Source organism: Phascolarctos cinereus, unplaced genomic scaffold, assembly GCF_003287225.1.
Source record: "Phascolarctos cinereus isolate Bilbo 61053 unplaced genomic scaffold, phaCin_HiC Scaffold_4;HRSCAF=312, whole genome shotgun sequence".
NCBI classification, from domain to species: Eukaryota; Metazoa; Chordata; class Mammalia; order Diprotodontia; family Phascolarctidae; genus Phascolarctos; species Phascolarctos cinereus.
This window is the reverse complement of record NW_027555847.1, coordinates 391006665-391026882: the sequence shown is the minus strand read 5'-3', so window position 1 is coordinate 391026882 and position 20218 is coordinate 391006665. Positions and strand designations below refer to the sequence as shown.

General features: G+C 38.0%; 1 protein-coding gene across 3 annotated transcripts in view; it reads right to left on the bottom strand.

The window, feature by feature from the left end:
* Positions 1 to 7635: 7635 nt before the first annotated feature.
* The window catches only part of TPGS2 (tubulin polyglutamylase complex subunit 2), a 51154-nt gene continuing 38571 nt past the window's right edge, over positions 7636 to 20218 (bottom strand). For 2 of the 3 annotated variants that reach the window (XM_020985711.2, XM_020985714.2), the window contains 2 exons: positions 9860 to 10017; positions 7636 to 9179 (listed from right to left, as the gene is read on the bottom strand). In XM_020985711.2, coding sequence (XP_020841370.1) covers positions 8952 to 9179; positions 9860 to 10017 — 386 coding nt within the window. In that variant the 3' untranslated portion in view covers positions 7636 to 8951. The remainder of the gene's footprint in view (positions 9180 to 9859; positions 10018 to 20218) is intronic. The other variant, XM_020985715.2, reaches the window with a different exon arrangement.

The window sequence follows — 20218 nt, the reverse complement described above, 5'->3', positions numbered from 1 at the left end:
ATACTGCCAGCAAGAAGGAAGGAGTTCAACTTCCAATAAACTACAGTCAAGATCACACAAGTCCTAGCAGTTCCTACTATAAATGAAAGGGAATATAATATTCCAAAAGGCTAAAGATGTAGGATTACAACAAGCAAGGATAGCTTCTGCTTCAAAGCTAAGCATAATCCTACAGGGAAAACCATAGATTTTAAATGGAACAGAGGACTTGTAAGCATTTCTGATGAAAAGAACAGAGCTGAGTAAGAACTTTGAAATATAAATATGAGCCTAGAGGAACCAAGAAAGATCATTTTTAAATAATTTGAAAGAGCTGTATAATGTTGAAATGTTAATATTCTAATGAGAAGGACTTGGGGAGGGAAAAGAAACAAGTGCTCCTTCATAACCTTTCTGTCTTCAAAGGGCATTGGGGGAGTTCAGTAAGAAAGTCAGAGGTGCTAGGGGTGGCTCGGTTCTGGTCTGAGATTTTGAAGAAGGGAAAGAAAAGGGCAATAAAAGTAATACAATGAGTAAAAACAATATAGTACTGTAGTACAGAGTCATTCCTGGGGTATATGAAAAGAAGAGTGTTGAAACATGAGAGAGGTTAGATGAGGCAGAGCCAAGATGGCAGAGTGAAAGCAGTGACTTGCTTGAGCTCTCCCCCAAATACTCCTCCAAATACTCATAAAAAATGGCTCTAAACAAATTCTGAAGCAGCAGAACCCACGAAAAGACAGAGTGAAACAAATTTCCAGCCCAAGAAAACCTGGATGGTTGATCAGAAAGGTATGTCGTGCCAGGCTGGGAGCGCAGCGCGGCTAGGCATGGGCACGCAGGCCACAGTGAACCTGGAGCAGGCCTCAGAGGACTGAATCTCAGGCAGCTGTGGAGGTTTCCAGACTCCTCAATCCACAAATGCCAAAGACAACTTAGAAGGTCAGTGGGAAAAGTCTGTTTCTGTGGTGCTGAGACAGGAAGGTGGGGTCTCAGCTCCATTCCCCAAGAGCGTGGCCCTGGGGAAGGGGCAGCTGCTTCCTGAGCTTCCCGCCCATAGACTGAGGGGGAATCCAGTGGCTGATCAGAGAGGAATTGCAGGGATCTCTTTGCCATTGCTGAGGCAGGAATCTCTTGCTTTGCCTGTGCTTGGATCTGGGTCACAGTTCTGGGCAGCGGTCCTGGGGTGAGGAGGAGGCTGGCGTGGTGGAGCTTGTAGTGATCGTGGAGAGGAGCCCCTCCTCACAGTTACGGGACAGAAAGGAACACTTGTGGTCACGGGCCAGGAAAGGAGTAAACACATCGCCCCTTATCATACCACCTTGGAAGAACTGAAAATTTACAGGTCCCTACAAGTATCTCTGAAAACGGCTACACAAACCCCCGAAGCTTGGGACAGTACATTCTCCACATTGGAAGCAGATTCGTACCTCAACAAAGAGTTTAAAACTCAATAATTGGCCGGGATCATGAGCAAGCAGCATAAAAAGAGTCTAGCTACATTATCTTACTTTGGTGAAAAAGAAGATCAAAATATACAACCAGAAGAAGACAACAAAGTCAAAGCTCCTACATCCAAAGCCTCCAAGAAAAATATGAATCAGTCCCAGGCCTTGGAAGAGCTCAAGAGGGATTTTGAGAAGCAAGTAAAAGAAGCAGAGGAAAAACTGGGAAGAGAAATGAGAGTGATGCAAGAAAAGCATGAAAAACAAGTCAACAGCTTGCTAAAGGAGACCCAAAAAAATACTGAAGAAAATAACACCTTAAAAAATAGCCTAACCCAAATGGCAAAAGAGGTCCAAAAAGCCAATGAGGAGAAAAATGCCTAAAAAGAAAAATTGGCCAAATGGAAAAGGAAGTCCAAAAGATTACTGAAGAAAATACTTCCTTAAAAATTAGAATAGAGCAATTGGAAGACAGTGACTTTATGAGAAATCAAGACACTGTAAAACAAATCCAAAAGAATGAAAAATTAGAAAACAATGTGAAATATCTCATTGGAAAACAACTGACCTGGAAAATAGATCCAGGAGAGAGAATTTAAAAATTATTGGACTATCTGAAAGCCATGATCAAAAAAGAGCCTAGACATCATCTTTCAAGAAATTATCAAGGAAAACTGCCCTGATATATTAGAACCAGAGGGCAAAATAGAAATTGAAAGAATCCACAGATCTCCTCCTGAAAGAGATCCCCAAAGGAAAACCCCTAGGAATATTGTAGCCAAATTCCAGAGTTCCCAGGTCAAGGAGAAAATATTACAAGCTGCCAGAAGGAAACAATTCAAGTACTGTGGAAACACAATCAGGATAACACAAGATTTAGCAGCTTCTACATTAAAGGACTGCAGGGCATGGAATATAATATTCCAGAGGGCAAAGGAGATAGGATTACAACCAAGAATCACCTACCCAGCAAAACTGAGTATAATCCTTCAGGGGAAAAATGGTCATTCAGTGAAATAGAGGACTTTCAAGCATTCCTGATGAAAAGACCAGAGCTGAATAGAAAATTTGACTTTCAAATACAGGACTCCAGTGGAACATGAAGAGGTAAACAGGAAAGAGAAATCATAAGAGACTTATTAAGATTGAACTGTTTACATTCCTGCATGGAAAGATGATATTTATAACTCATGAGACCTTTGTCAGTATTAGGGTAGTTGGAGGAAAAAAATTATATGTATGTATATATAGATAGATAGATAGAGGGCACAGGGTGAGTTGAAGATTAAGGGGTCATATCTGGAGAATAAAATGAAGGGATGAGAGAGGAGGATCATACTTGGAGAAGAAGGAAGGGAGAGGTAGAATGGGGTAAATTATCTCACAAAAAAAAAACAGAGAAAAGTCTCTTACAGTGGAGGGGAAACGGGGGAAGGTGAGAGGGAATGAGTGAATCTTATTCTCATAGGATTTGGCTTAAGGAGGGAATAACATACACATTCAATTGGGTATGGAAATCTGTCTTACCCTACAGGAAAATAGGGGGAGAAGGGGACAAGAGAGCAGGGGGATGATAGAGAGGAGGGCAGATTGGGAAAGGTGGTAATCAGAAGCAAATAGTTCTGAGGAGGACAGGGTCAAAAGAAAGAATAGAATAAATGGGGGGAGCAGGATAGGATTAAGGGAAATAGAGTTAGTTTTTCAAAACATGTCTACTATGGAAGTGTTTTGCATAACTGCACATGTACAACCTATATTGAGTTCTTTGCCTTTTCAATGAGGGTGGGTGGGGAGGGAGGAAGAGATAAAATTTGAAACCTAAAGTTTTAAAAACATATGTTTAAAAAAATGTTTTCACATGCTACTGGGAAATAAGAAATACAGGAAATGGGGAACAGAAGTCTATCTTGCCCTACAGGAAAATACAAGGGGAAGGGGATAAGAGAAGGGGGGAAGAGATAGAAGAGAGGACAGACTAGGGGAAGGGATATTCAGAATGCATGCCATCTTGGGGTGGGGGGAAGGGGTGAGATGGGGTGAAAATTTGGAAGTCAAAAACTTGTGGAAGGGAATGTTGAAAACTAAAAATAAATAAATTTATATTAAAAAAAAAAGAGGTTGGATGAATCTGACTTTTACCTGAGGAGGACAATGGAAAGTTGAATACACACACACACACACACACACGCACACACACACACACACACACCCCTCAGTTATGTCTAAATATATTGAACTCAAGAAAACAAGCAGGTATGTTAGTATGTTTTGGGGGTGAGAGAAGGGTTAAGCCTGGGAAGCTAGGTGACATAGTAGTTAGAGTACTGAACCTGAAGTCAGGAAGATTCATCTTTCTGAGTTTAAATCCAGCCTCAGACACTTACTAGCTGTGTGACCCTGGGCAAGTAACTTAACCCTGTTTGCCTCAGTTTCCTCCTATGTAAAATGAGCTGGAGAAGGAAATGGCCAACCACTCCAGTATCTTTGCCAGGAAAACCCCAAATGGAGTCACAAAGAGTCAGACACAACTGAAAAACAACTGAACAACAAAAGGAGGGTTAAGGCTAGTAACACCAAGGGAGGGAAGAGTCACAAGGAAAACAAACTTCCTGATACTGAAGCAGAGATTAAAAGGGGGAAAAAACAAAGAAAAGCAAAGAATAAAAATCTAAGGGAGTGCCTTAGCTTGCCTCTTAGACATTGAGAAAAGCTGAATAAATAGTAGTATATAATGGCATATTATTGCATAATAAGAATAAATGTTTGTTAACTTTGTGCCACACACTCTGACAAAACAGATGATTTCAGAGAATCCTGGATAGTATGGAGTGATACGGAGTGAAATGTACAGAACCAGGAGAACCAGCCACACAAGGACAACAACATTGTAAAGGAGAATTTGGAAAGACTTATGGACTCTGATCAATGCAGAGACCAACCATATCCCCAGAGGACTTAGGATGTTATGCGTCACCTGACAAAGAGGTGATGGATACAAGTTGCTGAAACATGCATTTGTGGACTTAGCCACTGTATAGACTTTGCTTGACTATGTTTCTTTGTCATAAAGGTTTTTTCTCTTTCTTTTGCTGGATTTTAAGCTGGGGGTGGGGGAGAAAGGCAGGAACCGGGGAGGTCAGCAATAGCAAAAATAACAGCCCATTGAAACATTTTTTAAATGCATGAAGATTTGATGATTTCCCTGTGTTCTGAATCTAAATGCTGGCAGGTCCCTCAGAGATAGCAATAGGCTATAACCATTCTTATCTTAAGCACAGCAGCTGTGACCAGTTGTACTCCTGTGTGTTACCCAGAGAGAAACTGTGGGCATGGATTTGCAATGGGACCTGGTATCCATGGAATGCAACCCTAAGACATCCAAGGGTTGCATACTTCTAAGAGACCCACTTGGAACTATAAATGGAGATAAAGAAAAATGCAGAGAAATTAGGGGGTGTGATACTTGGGGAAAAACCACTTTCTTTTGGTGTTTCCTCCATGGGGCCACAACCATATAATTTATTGTGGTTCAAACAAATGTGACCTTCCCAAAGTGACAATATATTTGGCCCTATGTTTCTTTGGACTGGACCTCCTAAGGGGAAATTCCCATTAATGTCTGCAACACAGAAGGAGAAAAGACTAAGTGGCTGGATTTCAATTAACTTTCCTGTGACGAGACTGACTTTAATTCATCCTAAAAAATTGCTCCACCCACCTATGTGCAACTTGGAACAGTGTTAAAAAAAATTATAGCAATGTATCTAGGCTAGATTCTCACTCATTCTGATGGGAATGGTTCCTTCGATGTGGCAAGGAAAATTATTCTTTCTGTATAACCACCAAATATTTTCTATGTCCTTGTTTTGGATTTTGTTAGTATTTCTCATTTTTAGTGAAGTCTTGTGCTTATCACTTGTAGCTATGGGTAGCTTATATAAGAAAAGATGAAATATTGCTGAAAGGTTCCTTAGTGGCTCCATCTCTGTGTGTTACCAGTCAAGCTGTGGAATGAGACATGTTTAGCACATTCCCCCTGCTCCTAGAAAGAAGGGAAAACAGCTCAAAAATAAGAGTTATTTACAACCATTAAGCAACAGAGAAATTAGGCCAACTCAGGTGAGCACTCTTATCTGGCCTACTCATGATCTCTGCACTCATCAAACATGCCAGAAGAGCTTGTTTTCTCTCAAGTCTAAAGACACATAAATGGAGGCAGAGCTAGTCAGCCCCTGGCTGAAACTCAAATGTGAGATCTTAGTAAATCCCAGGATCAAAACAAAAGGTTAGGACCCAGAGTGGCTATGTCACACAAGTGCACACACCCTAACTGCATCTTTTATTATCAATAAATTGCAGCTAGGTATATTCCTAAAGTAAGAACTGTTTCTCTTCCTTGAAGCTATGAATAAGCTATTATACAATAAATTCCAACTAGGTCAATGATCTAATTATTTTAAAAATCATAGAAAAAATAAGAAGAAAACAGAATGATATATCTATTACAGTTGTGTAGGAGGAAAATCCTTATCTGGTCAACAAATAAAGTAAATTATAGAAGGCAAAGGCCACAGCAGCTCTTGAATACTGTCTATCCAGTCTGCATTGGCAGAGAGAGCATTCACATCACTGAAACCATAGATAATTGACTCTTTGAGTATTACAGCATGGAGACAAAATAGACAAATTTGATGATATAAACATAGCTTTTGCACAACAAAGAACAACACATGCAAAAATAAGGAGGAAAGCAATAGATTGGAGGGGAAATCATTTACTAATCACTTCTGAGAAAACTCTGACATCCAAAACTATAAGGAATTAACTCAAATTTATTAAGACTAAGATCTATTTCTTGGACAAGTAGGTCAAAGGATATGAACAGGCAGTTCTTAAAAGAAGAAACACAATTGCCAATTGAAAATTGCTCAAAATTTCTAATAATTGGATAAATTTAAAGGAAAATAACTGAGATATTGACTAACGTCCATTTCTTTGGTGAAGTTAATTAAAAGTGGCAAAATTCAATGCTAATAAGAATGTGGAGAGACAAGCACATTATTACATTTCAGGTGGAGTGGAAAATTTATGTGATCTTTTCAGAAAGGAATATATTATACAAGAAAGCTGCAGACGTGTTTATACCATTTGATCCAGTGATCCCTAAGGATAACATTGAAAAGGAAGGAAAAGATGTATCTATAAATATTTACATATATCCATATAGCAACATTGTTATTGAATATTAATGAGCTATAAGAAATATGAATGTAATGGGGCCTAACAATGCCTGAGGAGGTACACAGCTCGCATTGCCTCTCAAATTACTGATGTTTCAGCAATTTGAATAATTTAACTCAGCTGCCCCAGGACCAATCACGACAGAATGAAAGACAATTGTAGAGAGATCCTGACCTAATGGAGGCACAGAGGAAAAGAGTTCTTCCCAGCTGGAGGTAGTTCATCAAATTGTCAACACAGAATTGGGTAGAAAACCTTGTTTGTAAGGTGTGAAAGCAAGTCGGTTCCCCTACATCCCTCATAAGGCCTCCAAGAACCACAGAACATAAGGTGGCTCAGAAGTACCAGCAACCCTGGCTACATTTTTTAGTTATAGCATTGGCTATCTAAGATTCTGGAGTTGGGGAACTGACCTCTTGGGAATGAAAAAAAAAACAAAAAACAAAAACGAAAACCCAGTCCCTGCTAAGAGTTGCTAGTGTTTGTAAGGGGTATGGGTTATGAGCAAAATAACACAAGATGGAAAAAGGAGACATAATAAAGGTAGTATCTGCTGAGAACCACTGGAGACAGGAATTGGAGCAAGGGCAAGGCTACATGACCAGAGGTGCTTGGGGGAAAGCACTGATATGGAGGGACAATCCCTGGGTGCCTCCTCCTACAGCCCTACTGAGGGAAGTTTTGGGACTTTACAAGCCTCAGTAAACATCCCTCATTGGTGAGTACTGTTGCTTTCTTTGGGTTTTGATAGTTCTGTTTGTTTCTTTTAGCCTGTAGTAAAACCTGTTCATTTTTTGAGCTCTGTGAGCTTTAATGTGTGAACAGGGTGTTGGTGGGGACTACATCTTGGTGTCTGATGTTTAAGTTTACACATTATCTAAGTGAGAGCAATAAGCCAGAGAAGTAGGTAGACCTCAGCTCCTTTGTGTCAAGATGGAGCTTTTGACACAACACATAAAGAATAAAGAAATATGGAAAGATTTTTATAAAACGACACAGAACAAAGAAAGCGGAATTGAACAATGTAAATCATAACTATCACCGGTTTGTTTTAAATACAAAACAGTGCAATTCAGAAGAAATACACTGGAGAAAGGGTTCAGAAGGCAACACAGAAGCAAATAGTTCATTTTTGTTAACTATACTTTTGAAGAGGCAATGCGATACATCGCTAGACTTAGAGTTAGGAAGTCATGTGTTCAAGTCCCAGTTCTAACACTTAATTGCACTTTAACTACAAACAAATCACCTAACTTCTTTGTGCCTTCAACAATGCTGAAAGACTATCAGGTATAGATTGTAATCAGCACCAGGGAGTTCCCCCCACCACCACCACAAAAAAAAAAATTAAGCATTTTATAGTCGGATGTAAATAATGGAGTTTTGTGGTTTTACTCACACTTATTTTTTTTAATTCTTGTTTGTTCATTTGAATGGTTTTGTTGACTTAACAAACTTAGGGGAAAGAACACACAATACTAAAGATGTGATGGTACTAGTTTGTAGCTTTGGCAACTCAACATTCTTATATGGTATATCATCAGTGACACAGTAATCAATAATTACTGTTTTCATCATCATTTCTCACATGTAGTCGTACAAAACATAGTCTGAGGTGGATTTAAGGCAGCCACTAAAAGAAAGTATAGCAGTGCTGCCTCCTCTTTAAAAAGCTCAGAAGAAAATATAACATTGGCAACTGGAGAGAAATTTGACAAAACAGCTGGAAGGCAAACAAAGCAGCAAAGAGTAAAATTAGATGTTTTGGAGGTAATTGCTACAAGGAAAGCACAAATGTCCTTACAGTAGGTTTTTCATGGAAGGAGAACATTAAGACACTCAAGGCATCATCAGTACCTGACGACAGGATCTTAACTGTCAGGGGATACTCTGACTCGGAGTGTACTTTATTGCTTGCTGGTTTAAGGCAGTACGTGGTCCTGTGTGTGTATGATGGGGCATGGAGAGTGAAGGGGAAATGCTGGGTTTCAAAAGATGTTTCCTCCTGCCCAACAAGAACCAAAATTGAGTTTAGGTGGCAGGAACAATGTAATGATTCCACTTGCTGTATTGTAAACTCAGAGGCCTAGGGATAGAACCCAGTCTCTGATTCTTAGCGTGAACTCCAGTACTGATGAAAAAATCCTTTTGATTTTGCTCAAATCTCTTGATCTTTTCACAGCCAGTGAGAGCCACACCACCAACACCATCTTGGTTCTGGGGTCATGCATTCATTCTTGGGGAGTCATAAGGCCTGGAGAACCTGGGGGTGGGGGTGGAGAATGCTTATTTCCGGATGGGGTTTCCAGGGAGGGGCGATGGCTTGATGACTGGAGAAGCTGATGAACCTCTCTGGGAGCTTGAGTTCTGTAGAGATGACCGTTTTTTAGAGACTAAGGTCTTGCTCTTGCTCTTAAACACCTTGCTCGGGTCCAGCTTGTTCAAGAAGGTGCAGTCGTCTTCAGCAGAAACAGTTGTGTTGTAGGTGATAGGTTTGTACATGTTGAACCATTGCTGCGGAGGAGAGCAGTAGAGATAATGCATAGTTATCAAGCCAGAGAGGACACCTCGCCTCTGGGCTGACTTGGCAGCACCAGAAGGAAGGAGGCTCAGCAGGAAAACAGGGGGAGGGAAAGAAAAATGAGAAACTTCTACAACCTACCTGGAAAGTATCATTGCCCCTGGGGTGATGTGAGATCCTATTCATCTTTAATGCTTTAGAGGCACATCTCTTAAAATGAAAGCAGCTGATAATAGCTGAGATCAAGGCTAAGAGAGGCCCTTTTTTAAACTGACAAGACATCTGAGAGGAGGCTGGGCATTATGGCTTTTGCCCTACCTCTAAGGATATCTAATGAGTTTTAACGATGACAACAATATCATATGTGTCTATAGCTCTCATATGTGTTATTTTATTGGCTTTTCACAGTATCACAAAGAGTCAGTAGAGCAGCTATTGTGGTTATAGGGAAACTGATCCCAGAAGAGGTGAGGTGAAATGACTAAGGTTGCCCTGCAAGTTAGCAAATCCAGTAGAGCTCAAATCTTCTGGCTCCCTCATCTAATACTCTTTCCACTGGACCACTAAAGAAGATTACTGAAAACAAAGGAGCCTCATCAAGGGTGGTAAAGTCTTGGGAGAAATGATTTAGGCACTAGAAGACACTAAGGTTGCTGAATCCCCTTCCTCTTACCCTGGCCTGTGGGCTAATGCCATAGCTGGTGAAGGCATACTGCCACTGGGGGAGGCCCAGATGAGTGATCAGTAGGCGATAGTAGGTAGTAAAGGAGTCACTGAGAAAATGCCAGTATAAAGCTCTGTCCAGAAACCAGATCTCAGCATCCTGGGGTGCTATTACAATAAAAGAAAAGAAAAATAGCCAATTAGGAATAGTCATTTGAAGTATAACTGAAATGGTAATTGCTGGGCTTTTGTGGGCCAGAGAAAGAAAGCAGAGAATAAAGGGAAGTTCCTGGCAGAGTTAAAGTGATTTGAAACACCTGAAAGGAGGAATTCTATGGTTGCCTTCTTAGAGGAAAACTAGAATCTAAATGTTGTTAATCAAGTTTGGGCCAAAGATGTCAAAAACCATCACCTGATTTCATTAAGTATACCACCTTATAGTTATTTTTATTTGCATTTCTCTAATTTTTAGATAGGGGCAGCTAGGTGATGCAATGGATAGTGCTGGGCCTGGAGTCAGGAAGACTCATCTTTCTAAGTTCAAATCTGGCCTCAGACACTAGCTGTGTGACCCTGGGCAAGTCACGTAACCCTGTTTGCCTCTGTTGCTCACTCATCTGTAAAATGAGCTGGAGAAGGAAATGGCAAACCACTCTGGTATCTTTGCCAAGAAATGCAAAGTGGGGTCATGAAGAGTCAGACATGACTGAAAAATGACTGAAAAATAACAAACAACGATTTTTAGGGTGTGTGTGTGTGTGTGTGTGTGTGTGTGTGTGTGTGTGTGTGATGATAATTTAGATTTCTTCTTTTGAAAACTGCCTGTCTATATCATTTAACAATTTATCTATGGGGGAGTGGCTCTTGTTTTTTATGTATCTGAATCAGTTCCTTATGTGTGTGAGAATGGGGTCAAAATCATTCCACCTTATTTTAGATTTGATACTTTAATCAGATGAGCATGTGTCTCAATTGGGGCTGGGGAACCTGCAGCCTTGAGGCCACATGCGGCCTTCTGTGTCCTTGGGTACAACCTTTTGAAGGAGTCCAAGTTCTACAGAACACCACCTTTTATTAAAGGAATTTGTTCTGTGAAGTTCAGATTCAGTCAAAGGGTTGAACTTGAAGACCTAGAGGGCCACATGTGGCCTTGAGGCTGCAAGTTCCCCACCCTGCAATAGTTAAGTGTTTAATAGCCAGTATTTATATAACACTTTAAGGTTTATAAAGCATTTTCAGAATGTAACAAAACAAACATAAAAACTTCATTTGAGCCTCACAACAATCTTGTGAAATAGGTGCTATTATATTCCCTTTTACAGATGAATAAACTCAGATACACAGGTTAAGTGACTTGCCTGGGGCCATTCAGCTAATAACTGACTGAAGCAGGATGTGAATTCATGTCTTCCTAACTCCAGGTCCTGTTCGCTATCCACTAAATGTCCACCTATCCACCTAAATGTCAATGTCAAGGCCTTAGATCAAGCATGAACATTCCACCAAACTGGAATGATTGTACAAGAATCATGGTCAGACAGTGGTAACTCTAGAAGTTGGAGTGAATGTGGTAATATAGTAAATGAATTGTCTGGCATGTGTGCGGGGTAGGGGGTGAGAGAGGGAAGGAGAAGCTTCAATTTTGGCTGTGGGTTTCCCTTCTCTACTCTTGGCTGGAGGGAGACCTTGCAAGCTCAAACAATGCAGAAGATGTTCAACTTCCATCCTCCTATCAGAGTACTAGTAGCATCCCCAGATCAAATCATGGCATTGGTAGCCAAGGACAGATAGAACATAGATTTATGACTTCATAAAGAACTCAGCAAAGAAACTACTCCATGCCTAAGAGAAAGTTTTGGAGTATCCCATGAATAGGATAAAAGGACTTATAGCAACTAGGAGCTGTGAATTACCCTTTGCTACATGTATGATTTCAAAACTTGAACCCAAGGACTCTGGACTCTGTATGTTCTTGTGGGACAGTATGTCACAAAATTCTTTTTAGAGGGGGAGGAGAAGGGTATGGTTTGTACCAACTATTCTACTATAGCGCCTTAGTTAATGCCTCTTTCTAAAGACTACTTAAGGCTGGCTGAACAATTTCTCAATCCGAAATCTTGAGGGAAAACATACCAATGGAGGCTCAAGCTGATAGCATTAAAAATTACCTCCAATTCCTCAGAAGTACCCCTGAGGGGGGAGATAAAAACCTGCTCTGGAACCCCCAATTCATCTCTGAAGGTGAGAGTTGGGATAAAGAATATCATAGCTTATTTGGGGTGCATATATATCGGATATGAGACCTTTATTAGAAAACTTAGAGCAAATTTCCTTTTCCCAGTTCTTCCCTTCTAATTCTAAATTGATTGGTTGTGTTTGTGCAAAAACAATTGAATTATATGTTATCAAAATTGTCCGTGTTATCTTCTCAGTACCTTGTTTATGCATGTTTCCCTGGCCACTTCCCAGTTTTCCTAGTAGTTTGGGTCAAATAGCTGTGTAACCTAGGTAAAACAAATACTATGCTCCTGTGTTTGCCGCTGTGTGTGTGGTGTATAACTTATCTCTTCCATAATCAATCTATTTTTTAACTTGTATATAAGAGTGTTGTCGATTACAGCTTTGTAGTATAGTTTGATATCTAGTGCCGTTTGGTTCCCTTCCCACTGTTTTTCATTATTTTCTTTGAAATGCTTGAACTTTTGTTTTCTCCATATACATTTCTCTATTCTTTCTAGATGTATAAATAAATCCTTTGGTAGCATGATGAGTATGACACTGAATAAGTAAAGTTCATGTAAGCAATATCATCGCTTTTATTATATTGGCTTAGCCCACCCATGAGCAATTGTTTGCTACAATAATTGGGTCTGTCTTGATTTCCATAGAGAATGTTTTATAGATGTATTTATATAGTTCCTGTGTTTCTTGATGGCCAAACTCTCCCAAATTTTTACCTCTGCAATTATTTTGAATAAAATCTTTTTCTGCTGGGTTTTGTTGGTAACACATGGAACACTGGCGACTTATGTGGGTTTATTTTGTACGCTACAACTTTGCTGAGGTTATTGTTCCTATATTTCAGGTAACTTTTTAGAGTTCTCTAAATAGACAGTCATATCATCTGTAAAATGTGTTTTTTGGGGGTTTTTTGCCTGTGGTTATTCTTCAAGTTATTTTTCCTCTCTTAGTTCTTTATTTAATATTGTTAACACCACATCAAATAATGTGTCAATTTGTGGGGTATCTTGGTGTTGGTCTGTAATCTAATTTATGTTCATTTGTTTTCCAATTTTTCCAGTAGTTTCTCTCAAATAGTAAGTCCTTCCCCCAATAACTGAGATCACTGGGTTTACTGAACATATGCTGGTGCATTCATTTTACTGCTGTATACCTAATTTATTCCACTGATCAACCTTTCTATTCCTTAATGAGTACCATATCATTTTATTAATGATTATTACTTAGTAGTATATTTTGAGACCTGGTATGGATAGATTCCCTTAAGTTCCTACATTTTTATCCTTGTTACCATTTATTCAACTTTTCTCATTACTATGACTAGCATTTCTAGGATTATGTTAAATAGTAGTAATGATAATGGGCATCTTTGCTGTACCCTTGATTTTAGTGGAAAGGTATTAGATTTTGGCAAAAGGTTCTTCAGCATTTATTGATTTTGTTAACAAAATACTATATTTATAGTCTACCTTATGTTGAACCAACATTGCATTTCAGGTGCAAACCTAACCTGCTCATAGTGTATAATCTTTCTAACATATTGTAGCCTGCTGGTTAATATTCTGTTTAAAATTTTTACATTAATGTTCACTTAGGGATATTAGTTTAAAACTTTTTTTCTGCTTTCTCTTTCCCTGGTTTAGGTACCAAGACCATATTCATATGATTGAATGAGATTGAAGAAGTGATTCATTTTTTGTTACTGCCAACAGTTTATGTAATATTGAAATTGGTTTTTGAGTGTTTGATAGCATTCACTTACAAATCCATCTGGCCCTAGAATTTTGTTTTGTTTTGAGTTTGGCAGTTCATTTATAGTTTATTCTATTTCACTTTTTGATATTGCATTACTTAAATAGACTATTTTTTTTACTTGTCTATTTTATATTTTTGTATTTATCCATTTCCTCTAAGTTATCAGTCCTGTTAGCAAGGAATTAGATAAAATAGTTTGTGATAATTGCCTTTAAAATCTTCAATTGTGAATTCATTTTTCCTTTTGGATACAAATAATTTACTTCTTTTGAAAAACCAAATAAATTTTTATTTACTTTATTAGTTTTTACATAAAAAGTTCCTAGTTTTGTCAATTCAAATTTTTTGCTTGCATTTTTATTGAACTCTTCTTTAGTTTTCAGAATTCCCACATGTTGTTTAGTTTGGGGGTTTTGATTTGTTATTGTTCAAGTATTTTAATTGCATTCCCAATTCATTGATTTGCCTTGTCTCTCTTTTTAAAATAAAAGCATTTAGAAATACAAATTTTTACCTAAGAATTCCTTTAGCTGCATCGCATAAGTTTTGGTATATTGTCTCATTATTGTAATTTTCTTTAATGAAATGTTCTATTGTTTCTATAATTTTTTTGACTGACCAATTTTTCGGAATTCTGTTACTTAGTCTCCAATTTTTAACTCTTTCTTCAAGGACCCTTTACTAAGTATAATTTTATTGCATTATGATCAGTAAATGTGGTTAATATTTGTGCTATTCTATAATGTAAATACTGTATCACCCTTTCCACGTGCTCAAAGGTTTTGTACTTTTTTCTTGACCTCTGTGTTTGCATTTTGAATTTTTACAACTCAGTTTTGACCCTTTTTCTTTTTTTAAATCAGGGATTCTTGAAAATCATGTATTCTATTAAAGATCATTTTTCCTCCTTGTAGGATTATATTAATTTTTGCAGAGTAAGTTATTTTGGGTTGTAAGTCTTTATCTTTTGCCTTTTAGAATACTGAATCAGTCTCTCTCCTTTTCAGTGGTAGCTGCAAAATATTGGCTTGGAATTCCTTGATACTTGGACTTTTCTGGCTGCTTTGATCTTGAAGCTCTGGATTCTAGTTGTGACATTCCTGACAGCTTTCATTTTGATATTTCTTTCAGAAAGTAAACAATGAATTATTTTCACTTTGCCACCTAATTTTAATAAATCTGGGCAGTTTTCATTTATGATTTTTAAAAATATTATCCAGGCTGGGTTTTTGTTTTTGTTGCTTTTTGTCATGGCTTTCTGGTAGTCCAATAATTCTTGAATTATCTTACCTTGATATATCACTTCCCTCCCTGCCCTCCTCCCCCTCCCCATCTTTTGACTTTGTTTTAGAATTTCTCATAGTTGCCGTCTTCTGCTTGGCCCATTCTAATTTTCAGGGAGTTCATTTAGTAATTTTTACCATCTCCTTTTCTAAGCTTTTAATTCATAATCTTATTCTTCCCTCCAAATTTCTCATTTCTAAAATTAAAGTATGCTTCTTGCTCATTTCATCCAGGTATTTCTATGGTCTTTGTGGCCAAGCTGTTCTTTTCTCAGACTCTGTCTAGACTCGTGGGGGTCCTCTCTTCCTGGTTTTATTTCTTGGGCTTTGCTCAATCCACAGTATGTTTTCATTGTCAGCATTTTTTTCTATTAACTCCATACCTCTAGTCTCAGTTTCTAGACTGAGATTCATACTGTGCTCCTTCCCTTGTACTTGGGCAAGGTTAGTAAACCCCAACTCTTATTACTCTCTCTCTAAAATCTCTGATTTGGGGTTTTGTCTCCTGGTGGCTCAACTTCGGTTTTGCCAGTTGTCCCTTTGAGTTCCTCCTCCTTCCCCAGTCCCAAATCCTTTGATGGCTCTATATTTTTGCTACGACCCTGGCAGGCCTCAGCCAGATGACATCAGTTGTTCTGACTGTACCCATGAGCTTTGCTTCCCAGGCAGTACATTAGCCCTTTCTCCTCCTATGGCTTGGCTGAAGGCTGCCTGAGTACTATCACTTCCTGTTGCTGTCTCTTGTTGGGGCTAGGGTGTGGGCAATGTAATTAGTTGCTGGTATGACTTGGCCTCCTGTTATAGTTTGGTCATGGGCTCTCTGGGCCCAGCGCAGGGTGCTGCTTTAGTCCTATTTGTGGCATGTGGATAATTGCATGCTGTGCCTTCCACCCACCCTGGATGGTCTTCACTCAGAGCCTCTGCAGGTTACTAGAAGTTTTCTTGTGAAGTCCTGGATTGGATGGAAAAACTTGGTCATTTCTCTTTGGCTTTCTTTATCATGAGCGCATTATTAGAGCTTTGATGATGTGTCTGTAGGGGAGTCAGGCTGCTGTGGGTGCAATCCTGCCACAATCTTGTTACAACCCTAGTCATTCTTCTTTTTTGTTTTATTCCAAACTTAACATATACCAAGTAAAATGAGCAGTTTAAAATACATTGTAAAACAGAAGAAGGGGACTGTACATCCTGTGATTCTTTTTCAAACACTAATCAACATTGATACCTTTCCTTTATAACAGCTATAGCAGAAAATCCAGTTTCACACAAATAAGGTTTTACAAATGGTAGTAAATTTTACATCACTTTGATAAACCATAGAACTCTTTATACACCTCTACTCAAAACATTCTAAGTTTCATGTCCAAATGCTTGTTTTAGTATGCTGTTTAATATATCTACTAAACACTCTTGTAAGACCAAATGTTTGTCATTTTTCAGTGGCATATGGGTTCCATATCATTTGGAAATATCTAGGACTAAAAAAAATTGCTTCTGTAGATCAGTTGAGTAATTACAAAGAAGATTTTTTCCTTTTCTAATGTCCAAGGCAGATATCTTTCAAATTGGGAAATTACAAAATATTATTTTATGAATAAATTCTTCATAGTTGTAACTTTTATAGAAGTATATCCAGTTTGTTTTTTCTAGATTCAAGCATAAAATTTGAAGAATTTGCATTGATTTAGAGTAGTCAGTTTTCAAAAAGAGGCACCAAATACACATTCAGCAAGAAACTGTTGTTATAAAAGACTTAATTTTGATACTACCAATAAATGGAAACTACTTCTTTTAGCAAAGGTAACTTGTGGAGTTCTTTGGCACAAGAAAACCAGCAGATTTTGCGATAATGTAGAATAGTTTTATGCTCTGCGTCCCATACCGTCACACAACTGTATGAAGAGCTTTCCTTTTAATGGACTGTGTTATTAAGTTAATTACTCTTAAAACAGCTTGAAAAACTGAACATAGTCCCTCATTCATATTTCTCAATACAAGTAATTGCCCATGAAGCACACAGTCTGTTCAAATTGCATGAGGAACTACGTTTTAAACTAATGTCTAGAGATCTGTATTTTGACCCAAAACCTAGTGAGTTCCATTAGTGCCGATTCTAACACCGATGTTACATCATTTTCATTTTTAAAAAATTTGTCAGTTATATAGAAAATTTCACATAATGTGGTACTGCCTTCAATGATTTCACAAAGTAACAAATCTTCCCTGACAATTTCAACAACATATCATACATATGTAACAAAATAAGCATTTTTAATTATATCTGTTGCTTCATTTACTTATAATACAAAACAGGAAGATTTTATTTTATCACTCATGTCTTCACAAACATGGACAATTCTTCATACAGTAGTATATGCAAATGAGGTATTCGAAGCTGTTCTGCATATGATTTTAATCATATCAATAGCCATAGATAATATCAATATTTCTATTAGCCAATTAGGCTTTTTACACTTAGCAATTCTTTAAGCAACCTTGACAGATGCAAGCAATTCTACTGATGTAACAACTCTAATTTTTGAAAGACTTTGTTTTTTGAACTGATTACTATTAAAATATCCCTGATTTATTTTTTCTGGGGAAAATGTTATTGTCTTGCCAAAACTTTCTGTTTATATATTTGAAGATGTAATCTCAATTTCTTAGGCTGCATGCTATTTTCAGCTAAAGCATTTGTACAAACAAAACATAGCAATCTTTGCTCTTTGGCAATAACAGTACTTGTGAATTTCAGTGACAAATATAGTTGTAGTAGGAGGAAGATGACACACCTGATAAACTGATTTCTACCCAGAATAGTTGATGACATAACAGAAGGTAAGGTGCAGGTAACAGGTGCAATGAGGTTTTAAGTTCTTAAAGTGCAAAGAAGTGTCCAAATGTTGTTACCACTGTGAAGAAGTTCTTTAATCAAGTGGAATTAGATAATTATAGGACTTCTACCCATTGACTTGCTGGGCACTCACGCATGCCTTTGGTGGCCCTTGAAAAGCAAGATACTTTCTGAGGAGTTAGTCAAGGATTCAATGCAGAAGACATCTTTGAGGGGGTGAACTCGGACAATTGAGAAGAGAACTAGTCAAAGAAGAATCTAGATTTTGAGAGGGAATTATTCACTGGCCTCTCCCCATCCCCATCGTTGGTCATGGTATCTTACAGAAGAGCTGCTCACTCAATAGGATCTATGTATCTATAGATAGATATATCTAGCAGGGTTCAGACTATGGGAGCCCAGTAGAGGAACATACTTGGCAGAGAAGATGCATCCAAAGGGAATAGTATGAGAATGCCAAAAAAAGAGAAAGAATATTGGGCCCTGCATAGTTCCAGGTATGAGCTCCTTGGAGGTATGAGTTCCCTTGGCCATGTATAGGCCCTACATGTTTCCACTAGGAAACCATATATGTGTTCTACTCTTCCCACTGATACCATGGGTAGTTGAGACAGTGCCCCACAGATTTAGGAGATGAACGACTTTTTTTTTTCCCCAGTACTGTTTGTGTCATATCATTTCAGTCAAGTGCCTTTGCTTTGAATTAATTGAGTCCTTTGGCTATTTAAGGTAAACACACTGTTGTGGACTATGGACTATAGTTTTTTTAAATGATATTTTATTTCTGAAAAATTGGAAAAGATCCATCTTCACTCCATCCCACCTGAACCTCCTATCCTCATCCACAAATTGAGAATAAAAGAAAAGCAAAACCACTGTTATGAACATGTATAGTTAAGCAGAACAAATTTCCACATTGACCATGTCCAAAGAAAATATGTCTCGTTTACCTCTCTATCAAGATGTGAGTAACATATTTCATCATTAGTTCTCTGAAATCACTGTTGGTGTTTTACACTGATCACAGTTGCTAATTCTTTCAAAGCTGTTTATCTTTACCATATTACTTTCACTGTTTTCTCATTCTGTTCATTTCCATATGTATTAGTTCATATAAGTTTTCCCAGGTTTCTCTAAAATCATCTCTTTCATCATTCCTTACAAGACAATAACATTCTATCACATTTATATAACACAACTTGTTCAGTCACTCCCCAGTTTATGGGCATTCCCCTCATATTCTCATTCTTCATGACCGCAAAAAAGGGGTATAGATATATTTGCACATCCTTAAGAATATATTTTGCTTAAGATTTATTCTTCCCTCAAACTACCCTACCACTAATTCCCCTTTCTTCCATTTATCTGTTGAGTCAGATGTATTTTTGTACCCCTGTGTGTGTGTGTGTGTGTGTGTGTGTGTGTGAGTGTGAAAGTAGTCTCCTCTTCTTTTACCAAATCAAATGTCAGCTGATCCCTCCATCACCCTCTTCTTGTTTGTATGTCTACTCACACACCTGGATTATGTGAGTTAGTTTTCCTTAACTTTCCTTTCCCTTTACCCACTAGTATATTCCTCTTTCCTTCTCTTTACATTCTTTTCTTAATATCATCAGGACAGAATAGAATAGAATAGAACCACTCCTAGATCTTCTAATTAAATTTCATTTATGATCCCTGGTGATGTAGTTCGTGGAGACACATGCATTTATCTCTCCATATTAGAATGTAAGCAGTTTGTCCTTGTTTAGTCCTTTATCATTGTCTACTTGTGTTTATCTTTTTGTTTTTCTTAACTCCTGTTTTTGAACTTCCAATTTTCTATATGTCTCTTCATCAGCAATGGAAGTCCTCTCTTTCAAAAAAGGTTCATTTTCCACCCTTTAAGATTATATTCACTTTTTCTGGATAAGTTATTCTTGGTTATAAGTCTGTATCCTTCACCTTCTTGAATATAGTATTGAGGTAGCTGCTAAATCATGTGTGATCCTTACTGTGGCTTCTTGGTATTTGAAGTCTGTCTTCTGGCTGCTTGTAACATTTTTTTTCTTTGACCTGGAAGCTTTGGATTTGGGCTATAATGTTCCTGGAAGTTTTCATGGCTTCTTTCAGGAAGTGACTTATGGATTCTTTCTATGTTGTGCCCTTTGATTCTGAGATAATTGGGTAGTTTTCTTTTAAGATTTCTTGAAATATCATGTCTAGGCTCTTCTTTTACCCATGGCATGTAGATAGT